Raw genomic sequence first — 17,423 nt, 5'->3', positions numbered from 1 at the left:
AGAAGGGATTGTTGCTTGAAGATCTTGGTAGTTTTCCTTTCTCTAGAAGTTCCCCGTGAATGCTCCAAACACCAGGGGAGTGTTGTGGGATAACAGCTCGAAGCACATTTTTCACCATGGTCAGATGTTCCCGGAGTTGGAACTCTGTGCTCTTGTACTCGGGGTGACTTTCCCATCAGTGTCATGATGTGCCTTCAGAAACTCAGGGCTTGTGGCAGGAAAGGAGCGTTCCTGGAAACACTGAGTGTGTGACTGCACGTGGGGATCTCTGTCTTCCCTGTAAAATCAGAGTTTTTATAGGTCACGCCATGGTTTGGGTTGGAAGGGGCTTAAAGATCACCCAGTTCCAACCCCCTGCCATGGGCAGGGACACCTTCCACCAGCACAGGGTGCTCCAGCCTGGCCTTGAACACTTCCAGGGATCCAGGGGCAGCCACAGCTTCTCTGGGAATTCTGTCCCAACTCCTCACCATCCTCACAGGGAAGAATTTATTCCTAATATTTAAACCCACTCCTTTTCACTGTGAAGCCACTCCCCCTTGTCCTGTCCCTCCATCCCTTGTCCCCAGTCCCTCCCCAGCTCTCTAGGAGCCCCTTCAGGCCCTGGAAGGGGCTCTCAGGTCTCCCTGGAGCCTTCTCTTGTCCAGCTGAACAATCCCAGCTGTGCCAGCCTTTCCTCCCAGCAGAGCTGCTCCAGCCCTGGGATCCTCTTGGTGCCTCCTCTGGGCTCTCTCCAGCAGCTCCCTGTGCTCCCTGTGCTGTTCCCAGGGCTGGAGCAGCTCTGCAGGGGGGTCTCACCTGAGGGGGCAGAGGGGCACAATCCTCTCTGTGGGATCAGCGCAGGGCACTGGGGTTGTGGGCTCTGAACCATCACCCCATCCTCCTCTCAGGGCTGCTCTCCATCCACCTCCTCTCAGCCCCTGTTTGTGCTTGGGATTGCAGGACCTTGCGCTTGGCCTTGTTGAACTTCAGGAGCTTTGCACATTCCCACCTCTCCAGCCTGTCCAGGCGCCTCTGGATACCCCATCCCTGCCCTGTGGGGTGTGACTGCCCCACACAGCTTGATATCATTGTCACCCTTGCTGAGGGTGCCCTCGATCCCACTGTCCCTGTCCAAGTTGTCAAACTTTGGCCAAGCCAAGCTCTGTTCTAAGGCTACAAACCCCAACTGCTCCTTGCCCCACACCAGGAGTAGATGCAGTGCTAGGGTAGTGGGAACTACCCAGTTACCACCCAGTTACTACAGCTTTGTTTTGGATGGCTCTCGTAGCTCCTCAAACTTCTGGTGATGGTTTATTGTGTATAATAAACTTAGTGTATATTTACTGATCATAAAGCTTAATTGTAAAGCTTCATTTCAGAGTGAATTGGTGTCTGGTGTGAACTCTCTCTACCAGAGAGGGTGTCATAAATGGGTACGATGAAGGCTGAGTGGAAAGAGCAGAAGATCCTGCGTTATAGGGGAAGTTTTTATGAGGACATGGGTAAGGATTCCAGTGGAAAGAGTGGAAGATACTGTGTTACACAGGTGAAGTTTTTATGAGGACATGGGTAAGAATTCCTTGGCTTTGGTGGTTGTGCTACTGAGAGCCCTTTGCTGGGGTCTCATTTCCACGCTGGGCTGTGTGTCCAACACAAAATAAGTGTTATCTCTTTCTCTGCTCAATCAGATCTCATGACTTGGGGATCCCTGTCCATCCCTTGGGGAAATCCCTCTGTGTTTGTGGTTTGGCAGGAGTTGGGCTCGATGATCCCGGTGGATCCCTTCCAACTTGGGGTATTCTGTGATCCTGGAATATAAAGGGGTGGGAGTTACTGCAGTTTGGTAGTTTGCTGTCCAAAAGCTTCAAGGTAGAAGGTCCAAACCCAAATAATCTGGAGGTGTGAATGGAAACATTTATGTGGTGTGCTCCTTCCAAGGGGTTTGGTCTCCTGTCCCTGCAGGATTGGCTTGGGGTTGTTTTCACCTGTATTTTACCCAGCACATGGCCATGACTGCCCAGGGTCCACGAGAGCCTTCTTTGGGTCTTCTGACCCACCAAAACATTCATTTCTGAATCTCTGTGGACTTAAATTAACCACAGTCGTGTTCTTTTTTAAAACTTTAAAAGAGTAATCTCTAGTACCCCTTCAGTTAATTTGATTGCTGCCACACAATCTCAGTAAACTAAAAAAAAAACCCAAACCATTTTGCTAAAATATTCCCATTTAATTTGTTGCAGAAGCTAATAAAGCAAGGAAAACCAGTTGGCCAAGTCATGATGTTATGAAGTTCTCTCTTTTGAAGTCTAGTTTAAAAAAAAAAAAAAAATAATTTTTTCTCTTCTTTATAATTCAAAGAAATAGTTGTGTAACTGTTGTATAATAGTTGTGTTACCCTTGCATAAAGCAGGTATTTAATGCTGCTTTTCTGCTGGATATCCTTAACCAGCATCCAGTTATTCCAAGAAAGGAGAAAACAAGTTCTGCCTATAGACCTGGAAATCGTCCTCTCCTGAGAAACATCAACAAAAACTTCAGAAAACTTAATTAATCAACTCTAATTGAGGGGATGCATTTTAAAATAATTCAAAGATGGGAGATGAGCAGTGCCCTCTGCTCGGGCTCTGCCTCTGCTGGGGGTGTGCATGGGGGGCGTGGGGGGCTCCGAGTTCCCAGCACAACAAAATCATCCCAAGGAGCTTTGAAATGCTCCTTAAAAAAAAAAATCTGGAGGGAAAGGAAAGACCAGATTGGAGCAGTTCATGCCATTCCATGTTTTTCCTGGAAGTTGGTGGGAGATTTACATCCTGAAGGGTTTGGTGGGGTTGGTTTTTCCCTTCTTTGCTTTTTCATCCCCCTCTCTTTCTGTCCAACATGATAACTTTTAGTTCTAAATAAATAAATAAATAAATATATATATTTTAATCATGTTCTGATTGAGATCAGAGACTTCTTTTTGTGCGTGTGACAAAGATTTCCTCAGCCTTAGTTTATATTTGCTGTCCTTTAATGTGTGTTTCCAAAGTCTCTTACGAGTTATTTGACCTTCCTTATGTCATTCCTCATTTTTTAGTTCTTCCTCGCTTCCATTTCTACCTCCAAAGTACAATCCTAGGCCTTCAGAGCTAAACCCCAGTATTTTGCTCTCATTATTTGCCTCACTTTCCTTTTTGAAGATTTGGGGTCTAGTACTTCCTCCCTCAGTTTATTGCAGCGTGAGAATATGTGATTATTTCTGTACAAGGGATGGAGAGTTTAAAGTTTAGACTTCCAGATTTGAAAAAAAAAAAAAGAAAAATTAGCAATACAGGATTTGAGTTGCTTTCATTTTCTTCCTCTGGCCTACTGCTGCTTTAAAAACCAAATGTTAATTTTCATCTTGGTGTGTTTTTGTTTGTTTGTTTGTTTGTTTGTTTGTTTGCATAAAACAAAAGAATCTGAGCTCTGTGGTTTGAGGTGAGGCTGGAGCTCAAGGGGTGTTTGTAGCAATCACACAGAGGGCCCAAAATGCACTTTTTAGGGTATATTTTAGTCATCCTGTGTGCTCTGAAACCTCTGAACTCCCAACCTGACAGTGCCAAACACCCAAACTTTGTGTGTGTGTTTGGCTCATGTTCCAGAGGTTGTAAACATTTCAGTCTGCAGAGTTATTTCCATTAAAATTCCCAAACTAGAGCACTCAAACACTGGTAAAAGTGGGAAAATTCTCTTGCTTTTGGTGGTCTGAACTACTTTTCATCAGGGAGTAAATATATATATATATTTAGGTAGAAGTTAAGTGCTCACAGTGTTGAGTTTTGTAACTTTCCAAGTCACCTTTTAATACCTGAATCAAGTGAATTCCAAGAGATTTTTCCAGCTCCTTGTGCAAGAATGAAGTTTCTCAGTGACTGGAATCCAACAGAGGGAAAAACCCCTCCACCAAAACTCCCTGCCCCTCCTTGGCAGCCTGACCGAGCTTTTTGGGATGGGGAGAGGGGAGTCAGGGATTTTCTAGAGCTTCACGTTGCTTTCCATGCAGGCAGCAGTTTGTTCCCGTGGGATAAATAAGTCCCACACCAAGAGGAATGAAAGGGAAAAGGTGGAGGGAGAGCCCGAGGTGAGCGGTGACGCAGCGGGCGGAGCCCGGGAAGGGTTTCAGCGGCTGAGGCTTTAATAGCAGGATGCTCCTTGGATTTGCAGTCTCATTTGCCTGGAGTTTCTATTCCCAGTGCTTTGGAACTTGGAGAAGCAGGCTCTGAACGTTGGGGAGTGACTCAGCACATCCACACAGAGAGGTCTGCTCAAGGAACTCAGGATTTGGGTGGAAATTTTGGGGGAGTTGGGAGTTCGAACTCGTTTTTTTCCAAAGGGAATTTGAAAATTAAATACTGTGGGTTTGGTTGTTTTTTTTTTTTAAGCAATCTCTTTCCCCACTTGATCTGCACACACCTCAGTTTTGGAAAAAGTGAGGGAATATTTTGGTCCATCGTGGTGTTTACTGGGGAGCTTTGTGCTCTCCTCCTGCTGCACATGATCAGCATCTGTGCAGTGAACGGAACACCATTCGACTCTGGAAGTGAAGATTGAGCTGCAGAACATCCCAGAGAGGCAGAGCTGTGTATCAGGCCTGCCTTGAACATTTCTGAGGCTCTGATTTGATGACATCGATACCACTTTTTTCATATGGGAGGGAAGGTGTTTATGGGATTTGCCCAGTTTGTGGGATTGAAACCATGGAATGTGTTGGGAAGGAAGGGACCTTAAATACCATCTCATGCCACCCCCTGCCATGGGCAGGGACACCTTTCACTAGCCCAGGTTGCTCCAAGCTCTGTCCAGCCTGGCCTTGGACACTCTCAGGGCTGGGGCAGCCACAGCTCCATCCTATTAATCCAGAAGCTCCAGCCTTTCCCACCTGCCCTGGCAGAGTGAATAGTTTATGGAGCAGTGCAGGCATCACCAGGTGTGTAACCCACCCTTCTTTATTTTGAGTTTATTGGATTTTTTGAGGGAAAATTGGTTCAGTGTCTCAAGTGTTGACTCTTCTACAAGGATGTGTTCCCGATTTCAGCTGATCAAACTTGTCACAGTCCTGGGACACCGTGGGGAGTGGTGACAGTGGAGGGGAGCAAAGTGACAGGAGCTGATGGATAAAGATTGAAACTCTTGGCCTTCTGCTGCTGCACCCTCTGAAATCTGGGGGGAATTGGAGAAGCCTTCATTATCTGTTCTTCACCCAGATCAGTTCTGCCTTGCAGGGTGAGATGAGTCCATGGGCTGGGTCACAATCTCGGTGCTCAGAGGGTGCTGAAGGGCAGCACAGCAAGAACAGCAAATTCAGAGCAAAACACGAGCGACATGGATTTTTCTCCCCTTTCTCCTTCCACCCCAAACCATTTTCTCCTTCCACCCACCCAGTCTGTGCTTTCCTGGGGCTGCTGACAATTACCCTGCTCTCCCCCAAACCACTGACCTGCCAAGTTTGAAATAATGGATAAAGAAGCAGCAAAAAGGTGAAAAGCAACAATGTTTTTCATGTTTCATCTCTGAGGGGTGTGGGCCGGTGTTCCACCTGCTGATGTCCTGTGTGTGTTACAAGTGCTGACAAACTGAGGGGAAGTTCCTGCAGAAGGTTTGGAGTCACAGCAGAATTTGGGGAGGGAATTGTTGGAAGAGGCCAAGTGTGCACCGAGGAGCTGTGTGAAGGAAGGACCCCCCGAGCAGCTCCCCTTTTCCCAGCTCCTGGGGTTGTTCCCACCTGCTCTGTGCCGGCACAGCTGTTTGTGAGCCCAACCAGTGAATCAGACTTAGGAGCAGAGTTGGCTGAAATACCTAATTTTATATTTTTAACATTGGGGTGTGTGTGGGGGAGGAGAATCAGGTTACTCTTGAGCCAGCTCCATTGCCAGCCCCGGCACAGAGTGACAGGATAATGGAATGGGCTGTGTGGGTGGACAGGAGCGGGGTGCCTGGAAGAGGCAGGGGTTGGTTCCCTGGCTCTGATAGCACTGTTACTTAATGGAGAACACCATCCCCAGGAATTTCTGCCACCCCTCCTGTAGTAAATCACTGCTCTGTCAGTCTCTCTCCCCCTCCTCTCTCTGACTGTCCCTGCTCTCTGCAGCTCCCAGAGCTCCCTCGGCGTTCCCGCCCCTGTGCACGCTCAGCGTGTGCTGCCACGGCCTCAGCTTGGGAACAGGGTCTCTCTCCAGCTCTCCTGCTCACCCCTGGTGCCTCTTTCCCTGCTCTCTTTTCCCTTCAGCTCTTCCTCTTGTTCCTCCTCACCTTTTTTACAATATTCCATCTCCTGCTCCTGCGCTTTTTCTCCCAGGTCCTTTCCAACTCTTGCTCTCCCTGTTATTGTCATTTGCTGTTCCTTCCCACTTTCTCTTCCCTCACAGGAAGAAAAAAAAATCCACATTTTAAAGACTAAAACCCCTTAAGAAACCCCAGAGTTTTTAATTTTCTGTGTGTTCACCACAAACCAGTACAACACACAGATTTCTTCTTTGTCTCATTCCCTTTTGAATTATATGCTTACATAGAATACATGGTTTATCCTTTTTGGATAAACTGAAAGATAAATTGAAGTTTCCAAAGTTAATGTTCTAATAAAAGGTATTTTCAGGTGTCTCTGCACTTGCTGTACCAGCTGTTAAATTGTGGAGTGAAGATGCTTTGTCTTCTTGTTCCTGCTCTGCAAAGGAGACATAAAAATTGTTTCTCTTTCACACAACCACCAGCTGGACCAGCTATATCCAAAACCAACCCACCAGCTCCTTTGGAAATTCCATCTTTGCTTGTCCTCTTAAATAAATGACCAGTTTCACTTCCCTGTATTCAGATACTCAGTATTTTTGTTCACATTATTTAAATGCTGCTGATAACTTATTATCTCTTAGTTGGGAAACTAAACAGGAGTGCTGATTCCTCAATACCTGAATCCATCTATGTGGTAAAATCCATCCATATTTTAACAATCCAAAGTGACTTCAGGTAAAAAAAGTTCCCTCTTTCCAGAGATCTTTCCTCAAAACCACAGCACATCATCCCATGGAACACACCAGGAACATTAGGAGAAAACTAAAGAATAAATCTGCTGGAAAAGTGGCTTTGCTTTGGAGTCTTTCCATCCCGTCCCAAGATATTCTTGGGAGTGTGCAAGGTTTTCTTGCCTTTTTATTTCCTGGATACCTCAGATATGGTGATCCTGAGTGCTCTTTGGAGGGCTGGAAGGTCAGCATTTAAAAGCCTTTTTTTTTTTCCTTCTTTTTAATTTGCCCTCATTTCCTTCCTGCAACCTGCTTTATTATTATCGTTTTAGGAAGTCTTATAAAGGGAAAAAAAAAGCCACAGGAAGCCCAAACTGCTCAGAACCTTCTCAACTTCTGATGCTGGCAGAGATACTGTTAAATAATCAGAAAATTCTATGGTCTTACCATGACCTAAATTACTTTATTGGATAATTTCATCCAAGTTTCAGTCCACTTCTTGATCAAATGACAAATAACTCAGAGAGAGCATCAGACTGATCAGTGGAAACCCAGGATCCAGATGCAGGAATGAGGGAAGTTCCACATCAACCATCCCAAAGGTTCAACTTTTTCTGTTTGGCCTCATAAAAGTTGAGTTGGACCAAATTAACCCTGTTCATAGAGACTTTTCCTGGGCTTTTATCTTGCCCAGAGGTGTCTTTTAGACAATTTTGTCTCCTGACTGCCAGCAGGGAATATTCCAAAGTGAATTCCAGACTGCCCCATAGTGCCTGTACCCAAAATGGGATTCACACCAACCTTATCCCAAATTTACAGACTAAGCTTGAGCTGCACGTTCAAACCTGGATGGAGTCTCCTCATGGCAGGGGAGCTGCAGCCTCCTGTAAATTCCTGAAGCTCAGCAAGTCCTTGTTTTCCATATTAATAATCAGGAAATAATCAGGTTTTAGGGGTGGTTGACAATCTGTTGTGCTGGATGAGAATGCCCTGGTTTCTTGGGCTGTGAGGGCTTACAAATGATTAGTTCTTTTTGCCAGTTATTCCTTGGATTGATGGAGGCTCGAGGAGGAATTCCTGGATGAAATTCTGCAGGAGTTGTGGAGAGGGCCATTAGATTATGATGAGTATGTTCTGGGTGTCTATTTTTTAACTTGCAGCATGAAGGCAGTGATTTTATCAGGGATAACAAGTGTCCAGTGAGCTCCCATAACTGTATTTTGTGGCGGTGCAGAAATCTCTGTTCAGTGTGATAACAAATGCAAACCCAGTGAAGCCTTTCCTGGTTGATCTGCACCCACTGTCTGTCCTGCCTTCTCTCCCTGGCTTGGATAAAGTGCCTGAATTATTCTCCTGGATTAAAATACCCCTTAAAACAGAGGAATTTCCAGCCCAGTGCCAGCTCTGCCCTGGCATCTTGGTTTACCTTGGGAGATCCCAAGATTTGCTTTAATACTGTGCTTTACCAGCAGGGCTGAAGGGCTACCGAGATAACCAAAGAATTGTCCGAGTTTTCCGGGGGAAAAAGGAGGTGTTTTGAGTCCCTGCCCTGCTCCTCTGAAAATCCACTGAAGTTCCTGAGTTCCTCTCCTTCCTCAATGAGAGTTTTCTAGGTCAGCGGTTCCTTTCCCGGGGAATAAGGCCATGGCAAATGTGCTGCAGATGGAACACAAAACCACGTTGAATTATCTTCAACTTAAGGAATATGATGTTGGGATGATTCATGTTGGGTGAAAAACGTCTTTGGAGCTCGCCAGGGGGGTGTGTTCTGAGAGATAATGGCAGGGCTGGAATGAGGGAGGGGAGGGAAAGGGGGAGCTTTTATTTATTCATGGCTTTCCTGGACGGGGATTCTCCCCCTCTGCTCTCCTGAGATCCTACCTGGAATGCTGCTTCCCTGACACAGGGAGGGTGTAGATGTGCTGGAGCAGCTCCAGAGCAGGGATATAAAGATGCTCCAAGGGCTGGATCCCTCTGCTCTGAACCAGGCTGGGGGTGCTCACCTGGAGAAGGATCCAGGGAGACCTCAGAGCCCCTTTGAGGGCCTCAAGGGGCTCCAGGAGAGCTGGATTTCCAGGATCTCAGGACACCTTTCAGTGTTGGGATATTTCTTTACAATGAAAAGAAATATTAATATTTTCCCCAAGACAGCCATTTGTGATTTGTTTTATGGCTCCATCGCACTGGTGACCAAAGAGATCCAGGGAGCTCCCCAGTGTCTCCAGCACTCTGGAAAGGGGAGTTTTGCTTGGAGGTGACACTTCTTTTCTCTGTGGAATTTTATTATTATTTCCCCCAAGATGAGAAAGATGTGGAGCTGTTGGAACAAGCCCAGAGGAGGCCACTGAGTTGATCCAAGGGCTGGAGCAACTCTGCTCTGGAACCAGGCTGGGAGAGCTGGGGATGCTCACCTGGAGGAGAGAAGGATCCAGGGAGGCCTCAGAGCCTCTTCCAGGGCCTGAAGGGGCTCCAGGAAAGCTGGAGAGAGACTGGGGACAAGGGATGGAGGGACAGGACACAGGGAATGGCTTTGAACTGACAGAGAATAGGGTTAGATGGGATATTGAGAAGGAATTCTTGCCTGGGAGGGTGGGCAGGCCCTGGCACAGGTTGCCCAGAGAAGCTGTGGCTGCCCCTGGATCCCTGGAAGTGTCCAAGGTTGTCCAGGTTGGATGGGGCTTGGAGCACCCTGGGCTGGTGGAAGGTGTCCCTGCCCATGGCAGGGGGTTGGAATGAGAAGATCTTTAATGTCCCTTCCCACCCAAACCATTCCATGAGTCCAAGTCAGAGCCAGGCTCTGGAGTTGTGCCGAATCAGCAGAAAATTTGTCCAGGGAAGTGCCTGTTTTCCATGTTGGGGAATTGCAGAACTGACTCAGCAGGACCAGGGCAGGTGCCAGAGGTGGTGCAGGGGTTGGGCCTGAACCCAGTGGTTGGGGCCAGGGAGGGTGTGGGAACACAGCAGCCGAGTCAGAATTGGCTTCTGGGGCACTTGAGCCTGAGAATTCTTATTTTAATGGAATAATTCAGTTATTCCCATTGATTTTAAATGCATCTGCTTGACTTGGAGCCTGAACTTGACCACTGTCAATTTGCAGAGCTGTTGAACTTGCCATGAACTGCTGTTTGAGAGCGTGTTCTCTGGCCTTGCTGAAGGTGCTGCTCCTGCACTGACATGTCTGGGGAAAGCTGGAGCTCAGGGGTGGTTTTTCCAAGTTCAAAAAGAGCTGGAAGAGCAGCTGGGAGAGGACCCAGCTCTCTGTGTGTGTGTCTGTCCAGCGTAAACCTGAGGAATGATGGCTCGTGGCACTGCAGTGGGAGCTGCCAGGGGGGAGTCACTGAGGCACAGTCAGCTGGAAAAGTTTAAAAACTCCTTAAATGCTGACAAATCAACGTGGTTAAAACAAGCCACTTACCCCAAATCTTAGAAATAAGCACCATTTCTGTCCGGAGCCAGCCAGGAGTTACACCTTTGGGGGGTTTGGTTGTATTTTATTGATTTTTTTTTTTTTTTGGAGACTAAAAGTGTACCTGTCTTCAGACATTAAAATATTTTGGGAACCCTCAAGATGAAAGGTGCTGCTGTATCAAGACAAGAAACATCCACATTGTTATAAATGTACTTGGGATATGTAACTCCAGACCTTCTTTGAGAGTAAAATCACAACTATCTGCTGCCAGAACTGAGCTGGATGAGTGGTTTAATGTCATTTATTCACGTGATAGCAGCTCCAAAGATCCCTTCCCAGGAATCTTTACAAATATATAAAGTATTTTTGTATATTTACAGCTCTGAGAAGAATTTCCCAGCATTGCTGTGGATAAAGTGGTTTACTCCTTGTGGTCCCACTTGGGGATGTGTCTTTACTCACCTGATGTTGCAGGGGATGGGCAATTCCTGCTGGAGCTTCTCTTCCTTTAAGGAATAGAAATCCAGTGGGTTGCCTTTTGCTTCACACTATTTAAGTGGGTGGAAAAACCCCCACTCCCCCCTCTAATTGGTGGGTCCTTATAAGGTCAGTGCAGTGAAAATATTCTAACTTTGTGCTTCTAAAATTAGTATTTTTAGGCAGTGAGTAAGTCAAGAAACACATGCAAATGGTCCAAAACATCCCAGCTATTTCCACTTTCAGTGTGGGGCTTTTCCTCCCCTCCCAGCTGTGTCAGTTCAGTTCTTCCTAAAACCCCACACGGGCTTTATTCTGGGCTTCCCATAAATAAAGAGAGGAATATTAAAAAAATCAAAAACAAAAACAAAACCCAAATGCTGAGTTTTCTGGCTGTGAGGGGCAGTTATAAATTTACCACCTCAGTTCCTTCAGATGCCAGGCAAACAGTGCATCTTTTAGAAGGGGTGCATTTCTTTTCATAAAAGAACATAAATCAGGTATTTCAGAGTCTCAAATTGCACTCAGAAGTCTGAGTTAATACTAGGGTGTGACACCACCAGAAAGAAAATCCCACCTGGATGTATTTTAGGTGCTCTTGGAGGGGATTTTGACCCCAGCAGTGGCCTGAACAGCCCTGTTTTGTGCCAGCTGTTTGTTCCTGCTGCACATCTGCGGTGGCCCCGCTTAGGGGGCTGATTTGGGGTAGATGGCAATGATTTGGGGTTTCTCCTGCTCCCTGTTATCCCATCCAGGCTGGGTGTCCCTGTCCCATCCCAGCAGCAGGAGTGGGAAGGAAGCAGCTGCTCCAGCAGTGCTGCTGCTGGAAAGAAATTCCTGCTCTTCTCCAAGCGCAGCTCAAACCTTTGCCAGGTTTGGACGTGGGTGAGAAACTCTGGGATTTCAGGAAAGCTGCTGCTTCCACATGTTTTCACACCTCCAGGATGGCTCCCTGCGTCACGTGGTGGAGATTGAGCTGCAGAGTGGAACTAGGCATTCACAGGATGTTCTTTTTAGAGGAACTGGGGCTTTTTTTTGGAAGTCGGAAAACCATTTGCGGAGCGCAAAAGAGAAATAACGTTTGGTTCAGGAGCATCTCCCAGATCCTGACCTGGAAGATCTGGAATTTTCAGTCCAGCACTGTCCATTCTGACTCCTTGGGAAGGGGAGGAGTTTGATTTAAACTCAGTTTTGCTGGTTGTTGGCTTTCCACCAGAGCTGTACAAAAATGCCCTCTTCCCAAATTTGGAACCTTCCCTTTCCATGCTCTCGGAGGAGAATGTTTGCCCCCTGCTTAAACATTGACATTGGAAGTTCTGTTGAATACACAAATTAAAAGGAAGAGGTGAATTGTTTGCTCTTCTCGACTTCAGAATTTTAAGACCTAAAGTTGGTGAGTTTTAAAAACCTTTGCCCAGAGAAGCTGTGGCTGCCCCATCCCTGGAAGTGTCCAAGGCCAAGTTGGAGCAACCTGGGCTGGTGGAAGGTGTCACTGCTCATGGCAGGGGGTTGGAATGATCTTTAATGTCCCTTCCAACCCAAACCATCCTGGGGATTCCACGATTCTGTTGTTGCTGTTCCAGTGCAAACATTCAGCTCCCGAGTTTTCCACAATCCCACAGCACTCAAACCTGGAGAAGGGGATCTGGGGCTTCTTTGGGAACATTTGTGAGCAGAACAGCAGAATGTGGGAGTGTTCCATGTTCAGATCCGTGTGAATTTGTCCATTAATCCCTCGGCATCTCCCCGGGAACAAAGCACCCCCTGCGTGTGCTGGGTGCTGGAAAACCAGCAGTTCTGCAGCTCCTCACTCTGGGAGCTGCTCCTGGAAGTTGACACTCACTGAGCACCCAGGGAGACTTATTTACTTGCTGTAAATCCCAGTGCTTTTGGTGGTCCTTGGCACTTGGAATTATCCACCAAACCCGCTGTGTTTGGTGAACCTTTCACCCAGTTGGTTTTATTTCGAGCAGCATCACTGGCTACCAGTGCACAGCTCAGGTTTATGTGTGTCTAAATTGATTATGTTCCAGTGTGTTAATAATCTCAATTTAACAGGGTGATTCTCCCAGTAAATAATGACAAATTGTTTGTTTTTAAGCAAGTATTTCTATTTTCTGTTGGTAGCAACAGGCCCTGCCCGTGTTCCCCAAAGGTCAGTGACCTGAATTCTGTTCAGCTCTGACAGCAGCCCGTGTAGCCATGAGATGGGCAGGCATTTCTCTGTATTCCACTTGAAAAATTCCCAAATAACCTTTTCACAGAATAAAAAAAAAACAAAAACCCCAAGAACTTTGGTGGGATGAGTTTGGAAAAGGTGCCGTGTCGAATCTGGTTACCGAGTGAGGGAAAATAAACCTCGACATGAAACGTTTTAATGAGTCAAACGCAGAAAGGAAAACCCTCCCCAGCAGACTCTCCCTTTTAATTAAATTTTCATGTTGGTAATGGTTTTTGCACTTTAACTTTTAGGGGTTTAGGAGTGGGGATTGCTCTGAAAGCAACTTTGATCTACACTGAACCTATTGACTGCGGTGGGTAGGGAGCGTTTCGAAGGAAGCCGTGGATGCTCCCAAGGAATACAGGGAATAAAACACCAGTCCTCAAGGAGGCCGAAGGCAAACCGGCCTTGTGGTGTGAGCAAAAGTCAGAGAAGATGAAGGATTTATTATTTGTTATTATTATTATTCAGAATCACCATCTTTATAACATCGTGGAGTGTGACTTGGGGTTAACCTGCTCGGTACCTCTGGTGTGTCTAAACAAACATTTTAAAACCCTACACTTGGAATTACTCCTGAACATGGAGTGGCTCTGCACAGGTAACTCCATCCCCTGTATTTTGGGGAGATCAAAGGAGCCTTGTGTGGGTAGGAGAGATGAAGGGCAGAAAGCAACAGTGATTAAAAAAGGAAATAAAAGCACGAGGTAAAGTGTCACTGTGGTGGCTTCAGACACAGCTGATTTCCAAGAACTGCCTTTGTTTAAATAAAAGCCTTCAGCTTTTATTCTTTCAATTAATGTGCTTTTTAACACCTTTCTTGTCATCTCCTCCTTCCTCTCGCCCTTCATTTCCAGCTTTCTGTCCTACACCAGTAAGGAGCTGCAACTGGGTTCTTGAAGCCCAGCAGATGTTCTTGCTGAGGGGATCCTTCCAGTCAGGATCCCCCAGACTGTGTGATGAACAGGATTTTCTCCTGCCTCCTCTGGCCATCAATTTATTATCTAAACCAATTTATTATCTCAACCAATTTATTATCTCAAACCTTTTGGTTTTGAGCACTTGGCAGTGCAGAGCCCCAGCAGAAGACACTCAGGGGCTGGGTTTAAGGTGCAGCCATGAGGTGCAGTTTGGTTGTATCTGTTAAAAAACCCACCCCAAAATTGTTACCATTTTATGCTGTGTGTGTGTGGTCCCGTTGCAGTCACAGGAACTCACCAAATTTGGGCTCTGCAGGGCTTTTAAAACTTAAAATGACTTTTGTGTTGTGTTGTCCCTTCTTAGAAAACAGGGCTGAATTCCACAGGGCATCTCCAGCTCTCCAGGGTGGGATGGTTGTTGGAGAGTTGGAAGGAGACTGGAGAAGTGCATTAGTTTGGGATGGGAGTGTTTTCCTGCTCAGCTCTGGAATGGATGGATGTGTTGATTCCCTGTTAATAATCTGTTAAGGACCTTCTGTCACAGCAGCAGCTCTTCCTTAGCGTTGGTGGCTCTGAATCTCCACAATTTATTGTGGCTGAAAAATCAACTGCTTTGCTCAAACTCTGTCCGTTGATAGTTGGAACTCAGCTGGGTTAGAACTGAACCTGGTAGGCTGGGAGGTGGTTGGGAAAGGCTTCCTGTGATCCTTGTGTCCATGGGGACTTCAGCCCAAAGGGAAAACCAAAGTATATTGGGCAGAGGGAGCTTTCAGAAATGGGAGTGTGGCTCTGAAACCTTGGGATACCCCTGTGGGATGGACAGAGCTGGTGCTCCAGGACGTGGAGCTGCTGGAGAGAGTCCAGAGGAGGCACCAAGAGGATCCCAGGGCTGGAGCAGCTCTGCTGGGAGGAAAGGCTGGCACAGCTGGGATTGTTCAGCTGGACAAGAGAAGCTTTGGGGGGACCTGAGAGCCCCTTCCAGGGCCTAAAGGGGCTCCAGGAAAGATGGAGAGAGACTATTTCCAAGGGCTGGAGGGACAGGACAAGGGGAATGGCTTCAAACTGCCAGAGGGCAGGGTTAGATGGGATATTGGGAAGAAATTCCTGGCTGGGAGGGTGGGCAGGCCCTGGCACAGGTTGCCCAGAGAAGCTGTGGCTGCCCCTGGATCCCTGGAAGTGTCCAAGGTTGTCCAGGTTGGACGGGGCTTGGAGCAACCTGGGATCATGGAAGGTGTCCCTGCCCATGGCAGGGGGTGGCACTGGATGATCTTTAAGGTCCCTTCCAACCCAAACCATCCTATTGTTTCTTTGTTTAAATAAGAATTTGTTCTTCCTTCCTTTCTTCTTCTCGAGTACCTGGGGCTGCCTCTGCTGAGCTTTAGTGGGACTGAGCTCAGTGTGTGTCTGTGGGATGGTTTTTACCCTCATCAGAAGTACCAAACCTTGGACCCAAATCGAGGCAATTTGGACACAAAAGTGCCTGGTTTGTAGGATCTCGTGCATCCTTAGGCTGTGCTCCCCAGCTTTTCCACGTTCCTGGCTCCTGTGCCTGTGGCAGTGACTTTCTGGGGCTCTGTGGAACAGCAAAAATCAAAATCCTGATGTGGGATGGACGGGGTTTTTTTCCCCCCTTGACACCAAGAATTCACCTGCTCATAAAACACCCCCAAACCCACAGCAACACGTGCTCCTCCCTGGATCCAAAATCAGCTGGTCCTTGTCTCCCTGGCCTCAGTTTCCCATCTCTGTGGCACCAGGACAATCCCAGTGTGGTGGCAGGAAGGCAAACCGGGCTTAGGGGGGTCTGGGCAGGGCTAAACCATCATTGTCGGGGAGAAATGGAGCGGACGGCGACGTTTTCTGCTCAAATTGCAGCCTCTTAAGTGCATTTTAGGCTGGACACACTTGTGGAAGTTACATATTTCAGGAGGTGTTTAAATAGTAATAACTTGACTGTCCAGTTTCAGCTGGTAGTTGGCAGAATTCTCTAAAATCCTCAGTAATTTCTGAGGGGTTTTGATGCTTCCATAGGATGGAAGTGATAAAAAAACCATTGGAGAACAAAAGAAAAGCAAATACCTGAGAAATACTTGGACCAGGTTTAGTTGTTGGGTGTTTTGTTTTGGGCTTGGTGTTTTATTTTGGCTTTTTTTGCCTTTTTTTTGGCATAATTTTGCTGTTCTCTTTTGTAACTTCCCTTGGAGTTTTCTTCCTAGAAACTCATGTCTTTCTATCTCTTTATCTTACAGGAAGTATAATTCTATTTTTCAGCCAAATGACCTTAATTCCATCAGCATAGGAGGAAAAATGGACCTTTACATTTATGGATTGCTGTGCATTTACAGCTTGTTAATTCACTCAAATCCCACATGTTGAGTCACATTTTATAAATATTGTCTGTAAAAATCTACACATTTAAGGGCTCGGCGAAGATGGGTGACCTTAATTTTCCTAACTGTGGAATGACCAGTTGAAATTTAAGTTAATCCTCCAAATTTTGACATTCAGATAACATGGGTTTTTAACAACAGGTACCAGTGGGGGTTCAATCTCTGCTTTCACTGTTGGGAAACTTCCCTTGCTGTGTGAACTCCTCGGTTCAGCTGCGGGGTTGGTGCTGAGCTGTGGGGTTGGGCTGAGCTCCTGTGGCTCCAGGGGATGGAGCTTTATCCCTGTTTTCCTCTTCCTTTTGCCAGTGTTGTTTGCTGCTGGACTCCCCCTGGCCCCACAACCCCGCAGGATGATATGAGACTTGAAAGAAGACGATGCATACAGGTAAGCTTGATTTTTCAAGGCTTTTTTAGAAGGGAAAATGATGGATGTTTTCACGTGCTTTTCGGTTCTTTTCCATTCTGTTGCTCCAAACTTGGCAGAATATTTAAGAACCTTCGAAATGTCGAACCTTCTGAGTTTTGAAGTCTTCCTGCAGCTTTGGAAACTCTTCTCCTCCTCCCAGGAACAAAATGGTTTCACTGAATGGGACTCCTGTTTTCAAGGTTTTATGCTTTGAGTGGGTTTGCTTTTGAAGATGGGCTGGTTCTCTGGGGACGTCCTGTGCAGGAAAAAGTTGTCACCCCTTCTTAAAATGGATGTTTTAGGAAGTTCTTCGGTTTTTGGGCTGCTCCAAATCCTCGGAGTGACAGATGCACTTGCAGATTCAATAGATAACTTTTAGTGGTACTCTTTTGCTGGAAATACAATTCCTATTTTCTATAGAAATAGACTAAAAATCCAGTTTATCCACGAAGTGTTGGTGGAGTTCTTTAATACCAAAACACCACTTTTTTTTTATTTTGGAAGCAGCTCTGGGGCCCGTGAGAGCCAAACACACCTAAACCACGATCCTTGGGTTGCTTGTTCAGCTTTAAAGCCCAGGAATCCTCGGGGCTGGAAAAAAAAAAAAAACCTGGCCAGCTTTTACGTGTGCATCCAGATCATCT

The 17,423-nt window shown here is 46.5% G+C and overlaps 1 protein-coding gene across 2 annotated transcripts in view; it reads left to right on the top strand.

Moving 5' to 3' along the window:
* DYRK1A (dual specificity tyrosine phosphorylation regulated kinase 1A) overlaps positions 1–17,423 on the top strand; it is a 63,267-nt gene that overhangs the window by 5,379 nt on the left and 40,465 nt on the right. For both annotated transcript variants that reach the window (XM_050332805.1, XM_050332804.1), the window contains exon 2: positions 16,680–16,758. In XM_050332805.1, coding sequence (XP_050188762.1) covers positions 16,749–16,758 — 10 coding nt within the window. In that variant the 5' untranslated portion in view covers positions 16,680–16,748. The remainder of the gene's footprint in view (positions 1–16,679; positions 16,759–17,423) is intronic.

The sequence above is a fragment of the Myiozetetes cayanensis genome, unplaced genomic scaffold (genome assembly GCF_022539395.1).
Source record: "Myiozetetes cayanensis isolate MyiCay16 unplaced genomic scaffold, myiCay2020 scf5-8, whole genome shotgun sequence".
Taxonomy (NCBI): Eukaryota; Metazoa; Chordata; class Aves; order Passeriformes; family Tyrannidae; genus Myiozetetes; species Myiozetetes cayanensis.
This window is presented reverse-complemented; position numbering and strand designations above follow the sequence as displayed.